This window comes from Bufo gargarizans, chromosome 1 (assembly GCF_014858855.1).
Source record: "Bufo gargarizans isolate SCDJY-AF-19 chromosome 1, ASM1485885v1, whole genome shotgun sequence".
In the NCBI taxonomy this organism is placed as follows: Eukaryota; Metazoa; Chordata; class Amphibia; order Anura; family Bufonidae; genus Bufo; species Bufo gargarizans.
The window spans coordinates 519,052,268-519,071,166 of NC_058080.1; the positions used below are offsets into that span (position 1 = coordinate 519,052,268).

Genomic DNA, 18,899 nt, shown 5'->3' on the forward strand with positions numbered 1-18,899 from the left:
CAGACAATCTGGCTTCATGACAGCAGAGAATCAGTCTGCATGTCATAGCAGAGAATGAGGCTTCACGTCACCCACCACTGCAACAGTCCATTGGCATATATTTAGGCCTAGCACACAGGCAGAGCAGAGAGGTCCCGTAACAGACAATCTGGCTTCATGTCAGCAGAGAATCAGTCTGCATGTCATAGCAGAGAATGAGGCTTCACGTCACCCACCACTGCAACAGTCCATTGGCATATATTTAGGCCTAGCACACAGGCAGAGCAGAGAGGTCCCGTAACAGACAATCTGGCTTCATGTCAGCAGAGAATCAGTCTGCATGTCATAGCAGAGAATGAGGCTTCACGTCACCCACCACTGCAACAGTCCATTGGCATATATTTAGGCCTAGCACACAGGCAGAGCAGAGAGGTCCCGTAACAGACGATCTGGCTTCATGTCAGCAGAGAATCAGTCTGCATGTCATAGCAGAGAATGAGGCTTCACGTCACCCACCACTGCAACAGTCCATTGGCATATATTTAGGCCTAGCACACAGGCAGAGCAGAGAGGTCCCATAACAGACAATCTGGCTTCATGACAGCAGAGAATCAGTCTGCATGTCATAGCAGAGAATGAGGCTTCACGTCACCCACCATGTCCGACCATGTCCACGACCATGTCCACGTCCGCGTCCCTTACTAGATGTTTTTCTCATTGTTATGGTTCACCACAACAACAAATATATTATTTGGCCCAATGTATTGTATTCAAATTCAGCGGGATATAAATTTGAGGCCTAGTATTTAGGCGCTGGGTGATCGGTATGGATTTAGTGACAGAATTAGACTTGGAAATGCACAGAAGCGTGTGTGTGTGAAGTTATTCTGAATGACCCAATGTGCACCTTGAATATTATATACCCTTTTAGGGATAGATTTCAAATAGCTCTGATATAGCAGAAACCACTAAATTATGAAATTGCTAAATTGGGAATTGTATTTCAACCCAGAACAAAAAATGTGCTTTGACGGACACTAAATAACTTTCCCAGCCACAACAGGACAGCGTTAACGAGAGATTTAGCAGGATATAAATTTGAGGCCTAGTATTTAGGCGCTGGGTGACAGGTATGGGTTTAGTGACAGAATTAGACTTGGAAATACACAGTAGCGGGTGTGTGTGAAGTTATTCTGAATGACCCAATGTGCACCTTGAATATTATATACCCTTTTAGGGATAGATTTCAAATAGCTCTGATATAGCAGAAACCACTAAATTATGAAATTGTTAAATTGGGAATTGTATTTAAACCCAGAACAAAAAATGTGCTTTGACGGACACTAAATAACTTTCCCAGCCACAACAGGACAGCGTTAACGAGAGATTTAGCAGGATATAAATTTGAGGCCTAGTATTTAGGCGCTGGGTGACAGGTATGGGTTTAGTGACAGAATTAGACTTAGAAATACACAGTAGCGGGTGTGTGTGAAGTTATTCTGAATGACCCAATGTGCACCTTGAATATTATATACCCTTTTAGGGATAGATTTCAAATAGCTCTGATATAGCAGAAACCACTAAATTATGAAATTGCTAAATTGGGAATTGTATTTCAACCCAGAACAAAAAATGTGCTTTGACGGACACTAAATAACTTTCCCAGCCACAACAGGACAGCGGTAACGAGAGATTTAGCAGGATATAAATTTGAGGCCTAGTATTTAGGCGCTGGGTGACAGGTATGGGTTTAGTGACAGAATTAGACTTGGAAATACACAGTAGCGGGTGTGTGTGAAGTTATTCTGAATGACCCAATGTGCACCTTGAATATTATATACCCTTTTAGGGATAGATTTCAAATAGCTCTGATATAGCAGAAAAAACTAAATTATGAAATTGCTAAATTGGGAATTGTATTTCAACCCAGAACAAAAAATGTGCTTTGACGGACACTAAATAACTTTCCCAGCCACAACAGGACAGCGTTAACGAGAGATTTAGCAGGATATAAATTTGAGGCCTAGTATTTAGGCGCTGGGTGACAGGTATGGGTTTAGTGACAGAATTAGACTTGGAAATACACAGTAGCGGGTGTGTGTGAAGTTATTCTGAATGACCCAATGTGCACCTTGAATATTATATACCCTTTTAGGGATAGATTTCAAATAGCTCTGATATAGCAGAAACCACTAAATTATGAAATTGTTAAATTGGGAATTGTATTTAAACCCAGAACAAAAAATGTGCTTTGACGGACACTAAATAACTTTCCCAGCCACAACAGGACAGCGTTAACGAGAGATTTAGCAGGATATAAATTTGAGGCCTAGTATTTAGGCGCTGGGTGACAGGTATGGGTTTAGTGACAGAATTAGACTTAGAAATACACAGTAGCGGGTGTGTGTGAAGTTATTCTGAATGACCCAATGTGCACCTTGAATATTATATACCCTTTTAGGGATAGATTTCAAATAGCTCTGATATAGCAGAAACCACTAAATTCTGAAATTGCTAAATTGGGAATTGTATTTCAACCCAGAACAAAAAATGTGCTTTGACGGACACTAAATAACTTTCCCAGCCACAACAGGACAGCGGTAACGAGAGATTTAGCAGGATATAAATTTGAGGCCTAGTATTTAGGCGCTGGGTGACAGGTATGGGTTTAGTGACAGAATTAGACTTGGAAATACACAGTAGCGGGTGTGTGTGAAGTTATTCTGAATGACCCAATGTGCACCTTGAATATTATATACCCTTTTAGGGATAGATTTCAAATAGCTCTGATATAGCAGGAACCACTAAATTATGAAATTGCTAAATTGGGAATTGTACTTCAACCCAGAACAAAAAATGTGCTTTGACGGACACTAAATAACTTTCCCAGCCACAACAGGACAGCGGTAACGAGAGATTTAGCGGGATATAAATTTGAGGCCTAGTATTTAGGCGCTGGGTGACCGGTATGGATTTAGTGACAGAATTAGACTGGGATATGGCCAAAAAATAACCACACTATTGCTGGTTAAATGCACTTGGTGACGGGCGCAGCTTGCCCCTGATTTAGTATATGGCCAAAAAATGAACAGACTATTGCTGGTTAAATGCACTTGGTGTCACAGCTTGACGCACCACACTACTGAGGGTTAAATGCACTTGGTGACGGGCGCAGCTTGCCCCTGATGTAGTATATGGCCAAAAAATGAACAGACTATTGCTGGTTAAATGCACTTGGTGTGACAGCTTCACCCTGATGTAGGCTTTAGCCAAAAAACAACCACACCATTGAGGGTTAAATGCACTTGGTGACAGGCGCAGCTTGCCCCTGATTTAGTATATGGCCAAAAAAATGAACAGACTATTGCTGGTTAAATGCACTTGGTGTGACAGCTTCACCCTGATGTAGGCTTTAGCCAAAAAACAACCACACCATTGAGGGTTAAATGCACTTGGTCGCAGCTTGGATGCACTTGGTCGCAGCACCGCACAAGACACAAAATGGCCGCCGATCACCCCAGAAAAAAGTGACTGACAAACGGTCTGGGCAGCCTAAAAACAGTGAGTGAGCATTTGAATTTCAGCAGCTCAATGATGCACAGCTGCAGATCGATCGATTAATCAAGTGAAGTCCTTTGGAGGAGTTAATCTGCCTAATCTCGCCCTACTGTCGCATCCGCAACCTCTCCCTACGCTAATCAGAGCAGAGTGACGGGCGGCGCTATGTGACTCCAGCTTAAATAGAGGCTGGGTCACATGGTGCTCTGGCCAATCACAGCCATGCCAATAGTAGGCATGGCTGTGACGGCCTCTTGGGGCAAGTAGTATGACGCTTGTTGATTGGCTGCTTTGCAGCCTTTCAAAAAGCGCCAAGAAAGCGTCACAAAAGCGCCAAGAAAGCGACGAACACCGAACCCGAACCCAGACTTTTACGAAAATGTCCGGGTTCGGGTCCGTGTCACGGACACCCCAAAATTCGGTACGAACCCGAACTATACAGTTCGAGTTCGCTCATCCCTACTTGTAGGCCTTTTTCATGTTCTATACTCGTGTACAGGCTCACCACGTCAAAAGATGCAATATAGTCGCCCGCCTAATACTCCAAAGCTTGTAACTTATTAAGAAAATCAGTGGTATCTTTTACAAATGATTTAGCTGACATGACATAACCTCTGGGGAACCTATCAAGGAAGGTTGCTGTTGACTCAATTCTTTTAAAGCCCTGATGTCTCCCTGGCTCATATTATTTTTAATATCTCTTAAGTTGGTACCATACCTAATTTGTTCTACACCCATTTTCACCAAATCCACAAAGGTATTCACTGCATTCTTAAATATTGGTGGTTTAAAAAGAAATCACTCTGCAAATGCAAACCCATGTCTTTAAGTTTAATGATATTAGTATCCCCAATGGTCTGGGTTACACCACATTTGTTTGGATTTACAGAGTCCATACACTGGTCTTTACCAGCTGTATCATCAAAAAACACCCGTAATTTAATGCATCTGAAAAACTTATGTAAATCAACTTCACAATTAAACCAGTCAACCCCAGCAGTGGGGCAAAAAGACAATCCCTTTTCCAAAGAAGCAATTCACCCTTAGTTAAGTCAATGGAAGATATATTTACCACTAATGTCTGTTCATCTTTATCTACTTCAATTGGCCTTATATTGCCGATAGGTGTGGACTAACAACGGAGGCACAGCTCTGGAAATAGTTATAATTTCTATATAAAATGTATTGGAACAGTTTTACCACTTGGATCCGGTCTGTTTTTTTTAGCCCAGTGCCATGACAAAGATGGATTGTAAACTGTACAAATAGGAAGTGATTGATGGTATTGCTGCAGATTAAGCAATAGGCGGAGCATGCGCAGAAATGGTGTGGGCAATTCCCTGAGCACTAGTCGCTTCTGAATAAGCGACTGCGCAGGCGCATAGTTACAATAGAGACGCGGTATACACACGCGCCGGGCGCGTCTGCGCACTGAATCAAAGGCACGCTGAATTAAGCGCGCACACTGCAGGAGCACAGAGGAGATCGGAACCACATGAGGAAATTTATGCCTACCAGATTCCCTAATTAATGTAAGTACATGCATATGGTGTTTGTAAATGTATATAAGATTCTATGACAGTTCACTATGTGTTGAGATGATGAGATGTATTAATGTTGGGGGAAGAGCTCAACTGCATCATGTGATTGGAATTAAAGGGTATAAATGTTGCACCTTATTCACTTTGTACACTGCTTGAAAAAGACCACACTGGTCAAAACGTCGCTGAGATTTGGTGATTAAATGTTGAAATGCTTCAGAAATGAGAGTGCCGTGGTACAGCTTCCATTTTGTATTTGCTGTGACAGGGTGCTACGGACTGGCACCTGGCACCTGACACCGCGGGCACCACCACTGAAGCATCCGACTGTTGTGCTGCTGCATTTTCCTTTCTGGTTTGTTTACGCAGTCCCCAGCTGCCACTATTTTTCAAGGTGTGCCGTGCCCGCCTTACACCAACATGTGTCCCGTTACATCACACGTGCCCTGACCAATGCAGTTACTGGGAAGGTCTACTTAACCACGGACACATGGGCAAGTGCATTCAGCCAGGGACACTACATTTCCCTGGGGGCACACTGGGTGAATGCTGTGGAGGCCGTGGGATGGCACAGGTGCTACCAAGGATTGTAGGCCCTACTTCCATCAGGGTTTCCGCCACCACCTACGTATTATCATCTTGCAGCACCAGTCAGACATCAGTCAGAAGCTGGAAGCAGTGTAGCACTGCTGTGGGGAAGCGGCAACAGGCTTTCTTAAACTGATCTGCTTAGGTTACAAACAGCACACCGCCGCAGAGCTGTGGCAGGGGATAAGAGACCAGACTAAGCCTTGGCTCTCGCCTACTCAACCTACAACCAGTCATGGTTGTGTCTAATAATGGCCGTAACTTGGTGGTGGCTTTGGAGCTTGGCAAGCTCACACACATACCATGCCTAAGCCCACGTATTCAACCTAGTGGTTCAGCGGTTTCTCAAAACCTACCCTAATTTGCCTGAGCTACTGGTGAATGTGCGCCACGTGTGTGCCCATTTATGCAAGTCATCGACAGCTGCCGCTGGTCTGGCAATGCTGCAGCAGCAATTACCAGCTCACCGAGTGTTGTGCGATGTGAGCATGCACTGGAACTCCACATTCCACATGTTGGAAAGGCTTGGTGAGTGGCGATAATGCTATTATCAGCATAACCATCCCACTTCTGTGTTTACTCTAACACTCGATGCTCACAATTAAGGACGAGGCTTTGCATGTTGAAGAGGTGGAAATGGGGGGAGACATTACACAGGGTGATAGCCAGACCGCCCTCAGTTCGTCTTCTCAGCGCGAGTAGGACAATGAAGAGGAGGAGGAGCAGGAGACGGTTGCCTCCACTACAGAGGGTAGTACCCATGGAAGTTTAATCCCATCTGTTCCGCGTGGGTGGGCAGAAGAGGAGGAAGAGGATAAGGAGATTGAGAGTGATCCTACTCTGGTACACATGGCTGACTTCATGTTAGTCTGCCTTTCCCAGGACTCGCACGTTATACACATTTTAGACAACACGGATTACTGGTTGTTCACCCTTCTCAACCCCCGCTACAAAGATAACTTCTCTGGTGAAGAGGACGAGCAAAACGTTCAATACCAGAAGATCCTTGTTGAAAAATTGCTTCAAAAATTGCCATCTAACAACGCTGGCGGCAGAGTCCGTAGTTCCTTGCGCAACCAAGGAGGGGAGACAAGAGGAACACACAGCAGTTCCAACAGAGGCCGGGCAACACTCTCCAAAGCCTGGGACAGTTTCATGACACCCTGCCAGCACCCTCACCATGATGCGCGGTCTAGTGTCACAAAGAGGGAAAATTTTTGGAAGATGGTGAAGGAGTACATAGCGAACCGTGTCAGCGTCCTCAATGATCCCTCTGTGCCTTACACCTACTGGGTGTCCAAGCTCGACACGTGGCACGAACTGTCGCTCTACGCCTTGGAGGTGCTGGTCTGCCCTGCCTCCAGCATTGTCTGAGCGGGTATTTAGTGCTGCTGGTGGCATTATAATAGATAAGCGTATCCGCCTGTCAACTGAAAATGCTGACAGGTTCACTCTTATAAAAATAAACAAGGCCTGGATTGACCATGACTTCTCGACCACCAGAGGAAAGCTGATGAACATAAAGGCACTTTAAATGTGTTGTTTATAATGTACTGAATACACTGTATTCCCATGCACCCCTTCTACCACAAACAAGGGTATATGGTTGAATCTTGCTTTTCTCATCCTCCTCCTCTTCCATCATATCAATATGCTTATTGGTTGCATATAATACCCTCACATATATGCCCTTCGCATATAATGTTTTACAGGGTCAGCTCAGCTGCAGACCCTCGCATATAATTTTTTAGAGGGTCAGCTCACCAGCAGGCCCTCTCCTACAATGTTTTACATGGTCAGCTCACCAGCAGGCCCTTGCATATAATTTTTCAGAGGGTCAGCTCACCAGCAGGTCCTCACCTACGATGTTTTACAGGGTCAGCTAACCAGCAGGCCCTCACATATAATTTTTTTAGAGGGTTAGCTCACCAGCAGGCCCGCACCTAAAATCTTTTACAGGGCCAGCTCACCGGCAGGCCCGCACCTAAAATCTTTTACAGGGCCAGCTCACCGGCAGGCCCGCACCTAAAATCTTTTACAGGGTCAGCTCACCAGCAGACCCTCGCATATAATTTTTTACAGGGTCAGCTCACCAGCAGGCCTTCACCTAAAATCTTTTACAGGGTCAGCTCACCTGAAGGAACCTTGCATATCATTTTTTAGAGGGTAATTTCTCCTGCTGGCCCTCACCTACAACCTTTTAGAGGGTCATCTCACCATCAGGCTCTCATCTACAATCTTTAGGTGCAGGCCTGGCAGGGGATAATCTTTAGGTGCAGGCCTGCTGCAGCTCACCAGCAGGCCTGCACCTAAAATCTTTTACAGGGTCAGCTCACCAGCAGGCCTTGACCTAAAAATTTTTTTTACAGGGTCAGCTCACCAGCAGGCCCGCACCGTAAATCTTTTACAGGGTCAGCACACCAGCAACATGAACAAGGCCGGGATCGACCATGACTTCTCGACTCCAACAGAGGAAAGCTGATGAACATAAAGGTACTTTAAATGTGTTTTTTATAATGTACTGAATACATTGTATTCCCATGCACCCCTTCTACCACAAACAAGGGTATATGGTTGAATCTTGCTTTTCTCATCCTCCTCCTCTTCCATCATATCAATATGCTTATTGGTTGCATATAATACCCTCACATATATGCCCTTCGCATATAATGTTTTACAGGGTCTGCTCAGCTGCAGACCCTCGCATACAATTTTTTAGAGGGTCAGCTCACCAGCAGGCCTTTACCTACAATGTTTTACAGGGTCAGCTTACCAGCAGGCCCTCGCAAATAATTTTTTAGAGGGTTAGCTAACCAGCAGGCCTTCACCAAAAATCTTTTACAGGGTCAGCTCACCTGCAGGCCTGCACCTAAAATCTTTTACAGGGTCAGCTCACTAGCAGGCACTCGTATATAATGTTTTACAGAGTCAGCTCACCAGCAGGCCCTTGCATATAATTGTTTACAGGGACAGCTCACCAGCAGGCCTTCACCTACAATCTTTTACAGGGTCAGCTCACCTGAAGGAACCTCGCATATAATTTTTTAGAGGGTCATTTCACCTGCAGGCCCTCACCTACAACCTTTTAGAGGATCATCACAACAGCAGGCACTCATCTACAATCTTTTACATGGGCAGCTCACTTGCAGACCCGCACCTAAATTATTTTACAGGGTCATCTCCCAAGCAGGCCCGCACCATAAACTTTTTAGGGTTAGCTTACTAGCAGGCCCTCACATATAATGTTTTACAGGGTCAGATCAACAGCAGACCCTCGCATATAATTTTTTAGAGGGTCAGCTCACCAGCAGGCCTTCACCTACAATCTTTTACAGGGTCAGCTCACCTGAAGGCCCTCGCATATAATGTTTTAGAGGGTCAGCTTACCTGCAGGCCCTCACCTACAACCTTTTAGAGGGTCAGCTCACCAGTAGGCCCTCACATATGATTTTTTTAGAGGTTCAGCTCACCAGCAGGCCCTCACCTACAAGTCCAGTCTCACTATTCAAGAGTCTTGTCAACACAATACTCACTGCCGGGGGTTGCGTAACTAGTTATCATGGAGGAGTCTTATTTGTTATCGGAATTAACCAGACAAATTGCTTCACCAACTAAAAACGTCCATGCACCACCACCCACAGAATCGAGAAAGAGCTATCAATCTGTCATTCTTTCCGTGTCTGGGCTGGGTGAGATTTCCCATGTTAAGTCAAATTAAGCCGCAGGCTCAACTCCTGGTGGTGCCCTTCCATCAATTCCTTTAAGTTTCAGCTTTGCAACCATACTCCCCTCAGAAACCAAAGACTTTGGTTTCCAGGAAGCTGCTCTGCGGTTCATGGGAATAACTCCTGCCTGATCGCTGGTCGGCATCGTTTATGGTCGGAACTACGACGATATCTGATTGTCTTCGAACCTCCGACTTTCGTTTTTGATTAATGAAACATTCTTGGCAAATGCTTTCACTTTGGTTCGTCTTGCATGGGTCCATGAATTTCACCTCTAGCGGCGCAATACGGATGCCCCCTGCCGTCTCTCTTAATCATGGCCCCATTTCCGAAAACCAACAAAATAGAACCGGAGTCCTATTCCATTATTCCTAGCTGAAGTATTCAGGCGACCTGGCCTGCTTTGAACATTTTTTCAATGATCAGCTAAGCAGCAGGCACTCTCCCATAATTTTTTAAATTATCAGCTCAGCAGCAGGCCCTCAACCATAATGTTTTAGAGCGTCAGCTCAGCAGCAGACCCTCACCCATAATGTTTTAGAAGGATCAGCAGGCCTTTGCTCCAAAGGTTTTAGAGGGTCACCAGCAGGCCATCAAACTGAATTTGTCAAGGGTGTGTATAATGCCCTCCTTTATGTGTAACAAAGGGTGTATTGGAGTGCCGTTTCCTTGTAATTTTAGGCAGCCTTTTCACTTAGTGCATAGGCTTTATGAGTGTTGGAGTCCCACTACCTGAAAAATTGTACCACAATGTGAATGAGGTCCTCCTTTATGTGATATACAGGTTGTATCGGAGTGCCTTTTGCTTGTAATTATTGGCAGCACGCGCACTTTATATACAAGTAAATATACAGGAAAGAATGGTTCCTAACAATTTTTCCTCTAAAATCGATTTTATCTTTGGTTTTGTGCGTATTATTGTCAGTCTGTAAAAGTAGCGTACTCAGAGGCGTTGCTAGGTTAAAACATTCGGGGCCTGGGCCCCTGATGTTTTGTACCAAGCCCCGAATGTCCTGCCTGCTAGATACAACTGTATTGCCATTCACAGAACGGCAATACATTTGAATCTAATGCGGTGGAAGAGCTGAAGGACAGGTCATGTGACCAGTAAAACAGTCGGTGGTTGAGAAGGGCCTGCGATGATGTCCCCATCATTTGACCAGTGCAGGAGATGGCGTCAGTAAAGAGGGGAAGAAGCTGAGTTGATATCTGCTACATCAAAATAGGTAAGTGAAGGAAGAGGCAGAGCAATGCTGGTAGTTGTTGTTATTTATGTTAGGGCTAAAGGGAGGGATGTTACTTACATGGAACTGTGTGTTGGCGGTGGCTGGGGAGGGGGTCATGTTATTTACATGGGACTGTATGTTGGAAGGGGCTGGAGCAGGGTGATGGTTTTTACATGAGACTGTATGTTGAAAGTGATTGTGGTAGGGGATTATGTTATTTACATGGGACTGTATGTTGGAAGGGGCTGGGGCAGGGTGATGGTTTTTACATGAGACTGTATGTTGAAAGTGATTGTGGTAGGGGATTATGTTATTTACATGGGACTGTATGTTTGAGGGGGCTGCGGCAGGGGGATGTTATTTACATGGGACTGTATGTTTGAGGTGGCTGTGGGAGGGAGTGATGTTATTTACATGGGACTGTATGTTGGAGGTGGCTGTGGCAGGGAGTGTTGTTATTTACATGGGACTGTATTTTGGAGGGAACTGGGGGAGGCAGTGATGTTATTTACATGGAACTGAATGTTCAGGGGGCAATGTTATTTACATGGGACTGTATGTTGAAGGTGGCTGGTGGGGGGAATGATGTTATTTACATGGAACTGAATGTTGAGGGGGTGATGTTTACATGGGAATGCATTTTGGAGGCGGCTGGGGAGGAGGTGATGTTATTTACATGGGACTGTATATTGGAGGGGGCTGGAGACATGGTGTGATTTTATTTACATGGGACTGTATGGCGGAGGAAGGGAAATAGTGTTATTTACATGGAACTGTATGTTGGAGGGTATGAAAGGAGGGGAGTGATGTTATTTACATAGGACTGCATTTTGGAGGGGGCAGGAGAGATAGTGTGATGTTATTTACATGGGACTGTATGGTGGAGGCGGGAATATAACAACAGGGGGCACTGCAAATTCAGGGGAGATTATAGGCGTTCTTATTACTACTGAGGGCTCTATAGGAGAGAGTTATAGATCCGCCTTATTTCTACTAAGAGGACGATGGGTGGCCTTATTACTACTGAGGGGTCTGTAGAGAGCTTTATTACCACTGGGGGAACAGTAGGGGGCCTTATTTGTACTGGGGGCTCTGTGAGGGTATTATTAATATTGGAGGGCTTCTTCTACTAATGGGGCACTCTTGGGGAGCATTATCACAGTTGGGGGCTCTGTAGGGGGCAGTATTACTATGGGGGCACTATTTTTTTTTCAGGATAGTATCTGGGGGTATTGGGAGGCACAGTGAGCATCAGGATAACACTGCTGGGACTCCAGGTTGGGGATGATGATAGAAATGTGAGAAAGCTAAGATGTCTGCGTGTCACACTCTGCAGGGACGAGGCGGCTGAGTGAAGTTGTACAGACCGAATGGAGAACATGATGACAGAGAAGATCTACATCCGAGGAGACGTCACTTGCGAGGCCCTGGATGTGAGAGTTATGTGCTACTGTATAGCAAGTACAGCAAAACGCGGTGTGTGGGGGAAGGGGGGATGACTTAGAGAACTGGGCCATATTCATTGGGGCTTGGGCCCTGGATCTTTTGAGACCCTAGCAACGCCCCTGGGCATACTACTTGGACAACATCGTTCCCAGCAGCAACCTAGAAGTCCAAGATGCATCCAGACATCCTCTTCATGCTGTTCCATTTTGGTGGTGTTTCCATCAATTTCTGACCTTTCCCTATGACCCAGGCAGCCTCCCCTCTTCAGAGCAGGGGGTTCCTGGTTTATTGCTCGAGTTCTCCCATTGACTTCCATTATACTCGAGTGCTCGGTAGTGATCGGCCAGAGCACCCGAGCACTTTGGTGCTCGATCAACACTAGAAGTGAGCTGTCTGTCCTTCCCATCATCTACTGGTCCTGATGCTCCTGCTCCTCCTCCTACTCCTCGTCAGTCATCTCGTCAGCGATCGATCACTGAAGCGATTGCCAAGAGATAACAGTATGCGTGCACTTATCCAACGGCGCAGAAGCTGAATGTGCTCCTGGCCAAGTTGCTGGTGCTGCAGTCCCTCTCTTTCCAAGTGGTGGACTCTGCACCTTTTAGAGAACTGAGGGCTTGTGCCGAGCCGAAGAGAAGAGTCGAAAGATGTTGTTTCTTTGCCAAAAAGGTAGTACCAGCCCTGCACATGTATGAAGAACAGAAGGTGGGCCAGTCCTTGAGCCTGTCTGTGTCTGCCAAAGTGCATGGCAGTGCCGACGTTTGGAGCTGTAACTACGGTCAGGAACAATACATGTCCTTTAAGGCCCATTGGGTGAATGTAGTTCCTGCACAGCCACACCAGCAACTTGGCCAGGTGACGCCGCTTCTGCCTCCGTGTTCTCATGCTGTTGGTTCTGCAACAATGTCTGCCTTTGCCTCCTCATCCTCCACCGTTTTCTCATCCTCCACTGCAGGGAAAATTCACAGTGTCCCTCTAGCATACCACATGTGCAGGGCATGGCAGTGTCACGCTGTTCTGCACCTCCTTTGCCTGGGTGAAATGAGTCACACAAGGGAGGAACTGCTCCGTGTCCTTCATCAAGAAATTGAATCCTGGCTTTCTCCGCAACACCATCCTCCAACATAGGCTGATATGCGACGTTTCAACCTCTTGGAATTCCACCCTCCATATGTTGGACTGACTATACCAACAGAGAAAGGCCATAAACAATTTCTTGATGATCCAAGCGGACAGGAGTACTCCTCTGTGTAACTTCGATGTCAGCCAGAGGCAGCTCATGCGTGACACCTGCCGTTTGCTCAGGCCCTTTGAGGAGGCCATGTTATTTGTCAGTCGCCAGGACTACAGGATGAACAACATCATTCCACTGCTTCATGTCCTGGAACAGATGCTGGTAAATCTGGCTGATCAGGGGAATGGAGACGTGGCGCCTAGATCTCACGGCCACATGAGCCCTGTGTGGGCTGAACTGGAGGAGGAGGCAAAGAACATTGGAGCACAAGCAATGTGTAGCGAAATGGATGTTTTTTATGCACAGGTGACAGGAGAGGATGATCAGGAGCAGAGGACCCAGACAAACCGTGGCAGTATGCAGTGGAGATGGAGGCAGGGAGTCCCTCCGAGTCACTTCCACAAATTGCCCGATGCATGCTCACTTGCTTGCGTAGTGACAGCTGAATTGTCACCATTCGGCAGAGGGATGACTTCAAAGCATTCTTTCTATGCATATTCCAGATGAGGTCGCACTAAAGCTTTGTAAAGTGGTAATATTACATCCCTCCCCTGCGACTCCATGCCTCTCTTAATACATGACAATATCCTGGTAGAAGCAGCTGATTGAAATTGTATGCCGCTATTTAACCTACGATCTACAAGGATACCCAAATCCTTCTCTACAAGTGACTCTCCCAGTGTTACATCCCCTAGGACATATGATACACAGAGATTATTACTACCAAGATCTATAAGTTTACATTTATCCACATTGAACCTCATTTTCCAAGTTGATGCCCAATCACTCAGAGTGTCCAATTTAGCTTGTATTGCTTCATGCTAACAATACACCTGTCAAAATGAGAGCAAAAAAGCATACAGCTTGCCATTCACACCAGGGTACCCGAGGACCCAATTATTTCCATCTTCGTCTCCACTGCCATGGCCATGGTCATCATGGCCAGTGGAATCCTCATCACCCCCGTGATCCTCCACCACTGAGATTGTCGTCCTCCAGTGATAGCCATGTATCTTCATAGTCAACATTCTCCTCCATGGGACTTTGTCAATGTGGATCCTCAACAGCTACAGGACAATCAGCAAAATGTGGAAGCTGTTCTTCTTTCCTCTCTTGTTGCATCAGCATGAGCATCTGCTCCAGATAAATATCAGGGGGATTACATAGTTGATGCTTCAGCTCTGTCTGTCTCTTTCTCTACTGACAATTCTGGTGGCCTCTTCAAAAATATTGAGTACATGACATGTGTATTTATGGGCTGACACTGCCTGACCTTAATATAGCTTAGGTGGTTTGGTGTATGACAAAATCATTCCTATCTTTACACTGCACATATCGATGTTCCAGTATATGCAAGGTGGAATTCCAGTGATTGGAATGTTGTGGACCAAGCAATGGCAGACCGTTCTATCTCTGCAGGCCCAGGAGGGAGTTCCTTGCCACAAAAGAATTGATGATATGCAAAGACATTGGACATGGCCAATACCTTTTACAAGCCACTGTAATTTTTCAAAAAGCATTGCATGTCATGGACACTATGCCAGGAGTATGTCTTATTTTCCCCAGCATGTCCACGATGTCCCTGCAGTTTTCGCTGACTGGTTTGAAAAGTTGGAGTTGGTGGAGAGACCAGCATATGATAGAAGGGAGGGGGCGTGGAAGCAACTCTTTTCCCGTCTTCTGCATGAGACAGGAGAATGTCCATTGAGGAGGACTAAGAGAAGGTGGAACCAGACAGAAACAAAGGTGAAGGTATCAATAGGACTAATAAAAAACAATTACCTAGTGTGCCACGAAAGACATGTACTGTCCCTGCCTGTAACAGCTGCTCCATTTGTCTATGTTGGCGGGCACATTGCATCACAATGAGAATTGCAAAGAGCTGCCCACTGTCCCTGCCATGTGACAGTACAAGGCAGGTTTGGCTTTTTTGGAGAACTAATGCTAGCGAGGTATGTATATACCCATACAGTGAGCCATCCAGTCCACAATATCATCTTCTTTATCCTCAGTAATAGTGTGGTGCCAATCAGAAGGGGGAACTGCAGCCTGTTGCTACTACTGGATGGATGGCTAGTACTGCTACTGCTATTTGCATTACTACAACCACCCACATTCTGACTCTGAGATGGCGAGGCCTGGGTCTTTCATTTTCCACTCTTCCGTTTACCAGACATTTAATTATGAGGCCTATAAATGAAAAGTCACAGGTTTGGTACACAGATTATTAAACAGTACTAGTTTTAACTACAGTGAATTAATTGTTAACTGGTATATAAATGCAGTTATTGCAGCACAAAACATGCACTAATAATGCACATTATCTTGACGCAGTACAATATATTGAATAAAACAGGTACCGTATATAAATGCAGTTATTACAGCACAATGTGTTCACTAATATATTGACAAAATATAGTACGCTACAATTTAACTGGTATAAGCTTTCAGTAAATATGCAGGTATCTTGATGGAATACAATGCATAAACAGTTAACTGTTATGTAAATCTGTTGTAAATCGCAGCACAACACATTCACTAATAATAACTGTATCTTAACTCAATTTAATGTGTGAAATGAAACACGTATATAAATGCTGTTATTGCAGCACAATGTGTTCACTAATAATGCATAGTACCTTGATAAAATACAATGCGTTAATGGATGACTGGTATGTAAATACTGTTATTGCATCACAACACGTTCACGTTTAGAAAAAGAAAAGGGGCCATTGCTCAATGTTTGCAGCAGAATGTATTGATATTGATACTAAAGGTGCTGGCAATAAGCCTATTAAACACTTCTGAACTGTACAAACTTCAGTTTTGTTTTAGTTTTTTATGGTTGGCTGACTGTCCATTTACAGAAAAAAATAATGTTTTTTTTACTGATTTTTGTTGATTCGATTGGAGATGTAATTGCTCTCCCTGATAAAACCCCAAATTTTATTTAACTTTACGGTATATTCAGCAGCGCTTTACAGACATTACAATCAAGCTGTCCCCAAAGGGGCTCACAATCTAAATTCTCTATCAGTATGTCTTTGGTGAGTGGGAGGAAACTGGAGTACCTAGAGGAAACCCACTGAAACATGGGGAGAACATACAAATAACATGCAGATGTTGTCCTTGGTCAGATTTTTCTTAGCCATATAAATTACCTGTTTCAGCTGCACAGCTAGATGCATTTCTCTGAGAAGCAGGCAATTTCTCCTTTCTGCCAGTACTGTCTACAGTAACCTCACTTCCCTTACTTCACACAATCTTTGTTTTTCTATAGGGAGCTCAGAAAGCTGATGAGGAGGGATATATCACACTTACAGACACTCAGGAGCCTCTTATGATATTCAAAAGCAGTAGAGAAGCAGTTGTTTTATCAGGCTCAGAATCTCTGGTAGCTATGACACCCCCACTTCCACTCATCTGTCTTCTGAGTATATGTTACCAGGGATGGATCTTGCCTGACAAAAGGCATTAGACTACAGTAGACTGTAGGTGAAAGTGAGACTCATGACTTTTTTCATGTTTTTTTTTTAGGTGGATGCAGGTATTTCTTTTAAATAAATTGATTTAGAAATTTGCTAATTTTCTTTGTAAGTGTGCATACAGACATAGCTGTCAATCACTGACAGTTGTATACTGGGGTGGTCCTATGTTCAGAAAGAGCAGAGGATAATTTTTTTTTTATAAATTACAAGTTTTACTGAATCCTTTCCCACAAAACTACTGTATATACCAATCTACTTAGCTTCTCCAGCTCTACTATAAGCTGTCTGCCCATTGAATTTTGTATGTACAAGTCTTCTTTAAGGCCATTTTCAGATGAGTAGTGTTTCACGCGGATGCTTTCTGAGTTTACAATAGATATCAACTGGACTGAACAGTGACTCAATCTATTTGTAGTCTGCTGCCAAAACTCATGCATATTCACTGTTTGTAACATGTGTGAGTTCCCAATCAGCTGCTTAAAAGAGGCCTAAGGGTTGATATATAATAACAGATGACAGGCATGTCTGTAAAACGACACACATGCCTGTTATATGGAACATTGCTATTGTAGTAAACTTTTTGATCTTTCTTATTATGTAGTTTTCACAACAAATTTTATGAACTGGAATCGTTGGATAATGGATTAAAATGGTGTTGGAGGCTAATCCAGATCATTGTCCTTAATCATGCTTAATAAACCATGCCATTGATGAGGTCTAATATCTATTTGATCGAACTTAATGCAGTAATTAAAGAGTGTGCTGAGAATCTTGAACCTGATTAATTGATTCTCCATCTCATCAAATTAACAAAGATCAAGAAGTTCTGTTCATTGATTCTCTAAGATGTGAATCAACCCATATTGCTGCAAGTCATTGAAAACAATACTTTGTATTTGTCTTGTATACATGTCTAGTAGAAATATAAATTCACGGCTTATTGTCAAGTAACAATTAAAGAGCTCCAATGTGTTTAGGATTTTAAGCAGCATTTGTGTTAGTAACAATACTGGCTTTTGATATTGTTTTCTACATTTTTACTTTAGGGGGATTTACGGCCCTATGTCATAAATGCATTAAAATAAGCGATATGGAAGTGAAGTGAAATTAGATTGTTGGCTGGTTTAAAACCCAGCATGATTTCCTTATGGGGGTATTTAAAAAACCTTTTATTTTTGAATTTTTCCATTTGTACTGTCTACATAAAAGCTGTACATTGAAGTTCTCTGTACATTGAAGATCGTGAAAGTGCAGTTTATGTAAGAAAACGAGATACAAGATGTGTTTAATGTGTTCCGGATGTCAGGAGAACACGTTTTAGCAAAAAATGATCTTACACAATTTGATTTCTGCTTTCCTGTTTTGCCCCAGGATGCTCTGATGAATTTGCTAAAACGGTCCCAGATACATTTCGTACACTGTCTGGTCCCCAGACTGGGAATGGATGGCACAGAATGCAAAAGCTCACAACTTTGCAGAGGAACAGCAGGAGATCCAATTAATGCTGCTATTGATGTCCCCACTGTAAGAATTCAGCTTGCAGGAGCTCAGCTATTAGATGCTATGCGTCTCTGCAGGATAGGTAAGCGACTTGTGTATTTATTGGACAATGAAAGCTGCTTTTAAATGAGGCATATATTATGTGTACGCAAAGCTTTTCACTTTATTTTCATTTTCCTTTGTAATAGTTCCTTTCTAGGTTAAATGTTTAAGGCAATCTCCTCGGGAAGTACTTGGTAAATGAAAAAAAACGGAGAAAGAGGTGCTTTAATTCAGCATAGAAGGGACTGTAATGTAATTTCTAGCATACTTTCACAAAAATCAGTAACATCTTTACAAGGTAGATTTTAATACATGCACTGTACATTGAAATGCAATTTAAAATTAAAGGGAACCTATAACATTGACAATGGTATCTGATCTTCAGGCAGATGTTTTAGACCAAGAGGAGCTGAGCAGATTAAAGGGGTTGTCCAGGATTAGAAAAACATGTCTGCTTTATTCTAAAAAACTGCACCTTAGCTGTTCATGGGTTGTTTCTGGTATTGCAGCTCAGCTCCATTAGAGTCAAAGAGGCAGAGCTATAATACTCCACACATCATGTGGACAGGGAG

General features: G+C 43.9%; 1 protein-coding gene across 1 annotated transcript in view; it reads left to right on the forward strand.

Moving 5' to 3' along the window:
* Nucleotides 1-18,899, forward strand: part of MYO18B (myosin XVIIIB) — a 758,252-nt gene that overhangs the window by 255,301 nt on the left and 484,052 nt on the right. Inside the window, exon 21 of the mRNA XM_044275382.1 lies at nt 18,157-18,367. Within this exon, the coding sequence (XP_044131317.1) occupies nt 18,157-18,367 (211 nt within the window). The remainder of the gene's footprint in view (nt 1-18,156; nt 18,368-18,899) is intronic.